The sequence below is a fragment of the Sminthopsis crassicaudata genome, chromosome 4 (genome assembly GCF_048593235.1).
Source record: "Sminthopsis crassicaudata isolate SCR6 chromosome 4, ASM4859323v1, whole genome shotgun sequence".
NCBI lineage: Eukaryota > Metazoa > Chordata > Mammalia > Dasyuromorphia > Dasyuridae > Sminthopsis > Sminthopsis crassicaudata.
This window is the reverse complement of record NC_133620.1, coordinates 429,331,403-429,333,605: the sequence shown is the minus strand read 5'-3', so window position 1 is coordinate 429,333,605 and position 2,203 is coordinate 429,331,403. Positions and strand designations below refer to the sequence as shown.

General features: G+C 45.4%; 1 protein-coding gene across 1 annotated transcript; it reads right to left on the bottom strand.

Annotated features, from left to right (window-relative positions):
- Nucleotides 1–541: 541 nt before the first annotated feature.
- On the bottom strand, nt 542–1,486 carry LOC141540925 (olfactory receptor 11A1-like). Its single transcript, XM_074264892.1, has one exon. The coding sequence runs from the start codon at nt 1,484–1,486 to the stop codon at nt 542–544; it is 945 nt and encodes a 314-aa protein (XP_074120993.1).
- Nucleotides 1,487–2,203: the final 717 nt, after the last annotated feature.

The window sequence follows — 2,203 nt, the reverse complement described above, 5'->3', positions numbered from 1 at the left end:
ACACACACACATATACACATATGTATATATAAGTAAGTAGATTTGGGCTCATCTTAACAAAGGTGATTGTTGTGATTCAGTTGTGTCCAACTTTTCATGACTTCATTTGGGGTTTTCTTGGCACAAATATTGGAGTGATTTGCCATTTCCTTCTCTAGCTCATTTGAGAGATGAGAAAACTGAGACAAACAGGATTAAGTGATTTGCCCAGGATCACGTTACTTGCTTGTATCTGAAATCAGATGTGAACTTGGGAAGGATGCTCTCTCCATTGTACCACCTGACTGCCTTAAGGTCTTCCTAACAATTAAGTGGCCAAATATGGAGTGGACCGACCCATTGGGAGGTAGGGAATTCCCTAGAACTCCCTAAAGTCTCCAAAACAAGCTAAATAGATATGTGTGTATATCTAAATATGTGCACATACATATAAAGAGTTCAAATACTCTTGTTATTCAAGAAACAGGCATTGTTTTGTTTGTGTGAAGCCCACATCTCTTCATGGGATACCATCCCTGGACAAACATCTGTTCCCATAGCTTCACTGGAGTATCTTTTTGCTCAAATATCTCTTCAGGGCCTCGTGGATGTCTCTGTTCCTTAGGCTATAGATGATGGGATTGAACATAGGGGTCAGGATGGTGTAGAGCAGAGAAAACACTTTGCGGAGAAACTGGGATGAATGGGCTGAGGGGGCAAGATATGTGGCGATTAGTGTCCCATAGAACATGGTGACCACGGTGAAGTGGGAGGAGCAGGTGGAGAAGGCCTTGTGGCGGCCAGTGGCAGAGGGGATCCTCAGGATGGTGGCAAGGATGCAGGAGTAGGAAGCTATGATCAGGAGAAAAGGGACCAAAGTCACTGCAGAGGAGGTGGCAAAGGCCAGGGTCTCTGTAAGGGAGGTGTCTGTGCAGGAGAGCCGGACCAGGGGAGCAAAGTCACAGAAGAAGTGATCGATCTCGTTGGGTCCACAGAAGGTCAACCTGGACAGCAGGATAATGGAGAAGGCTGTGAGGAGGAAGCACCCGACCCAGGAGCCCATGGCCAGCCCGAGGCAGACCTGGCCATTCATGAGGATGGCGTAGTGAAGAGGCCGGCAAATAGCCAAGTAGCGATCGTAGGCCATGGCAGCCAGCAAGAGGCACTCCGTGGCCGCCAGGGACCCAAAGAAATAAAACTGTGTGAGGCAGCCGGCCACTGAGATGGCTTTCTGTCCAGCTAAGAGACTCGCCAGCATCTTTGGGACAATGTTCGAGGTATACCCGATCTCCAGGAAGGAAAGGTTTACCAGGAAAAAGTACATGGGGATATGAAGATGGTGGTCCAGCAGAACAAGGAGAACGATGAGCATGTTCCCAGTGACAGTGAAGATGTAGGCAGCCAAAAAGGTGGTGAAAAGGGCAAGGTTCAGCTGCCGAAGGGTTGAAAAGCCCAGGAGCACAAATTCCACAATGGCTGTTTGGTTTTCCCAGGGAGGACGAGCCATGTTGGACTTATCTATGGAGGATCATAATGATGAAATGTGAGCTTGGCAATGACACTGAGCCTGAGAACCATCACAGAATTTAAATTTAAATTCACTGAGGTCTTAGTATAGATCTGCAGATTGCTTACCTTAGTGCTATGAGATAAGCACTCAGATGACTGTGTGAAGAGATAGAAGGGGATGCAGGGGACAGAGTGCTGGGCCTGGGGTCAAGAAGTTCTCATTTCAAATCCAGCCTCAGATACTGACAAGATGTGTCATCCCCACCAAGTCATTTCACCTTTTTCTATGTCATTTTTCTCAATTGTCAAGTGGGTTTAATAGCAGCATTCGTTTACCACTCTTATTTCAGAAAGGTAGAGAAGACAGAGAGAGAAAGGGAGGAAAACAAAGAAAAGGCAGAACAGAAGAAAGAAATGGAGGGAATGTGAAGAGAAGAGTCAGAAAGCAAAAGGGAGAGGTTAGGGAACAAGATTTTATTGAGTATCTTGTATACACCCAGTTCTATGTGGACACTACCATGGATACAAGGTAAAGGAAGATATCATTAGTGCTCATTAGGTGTCCAAAGTCTAGTTGGGAGGACAGAATTTATACATGAAACAGAGAATGATCAAAGAAAGGGATGGGAAGAGGACAAAGGAAACAGAAGAGGAAGTTAGTCAGGCAACATAGTAGATAGATATTACACAAGATTTTTTTTTTTTTTTTTAAAGC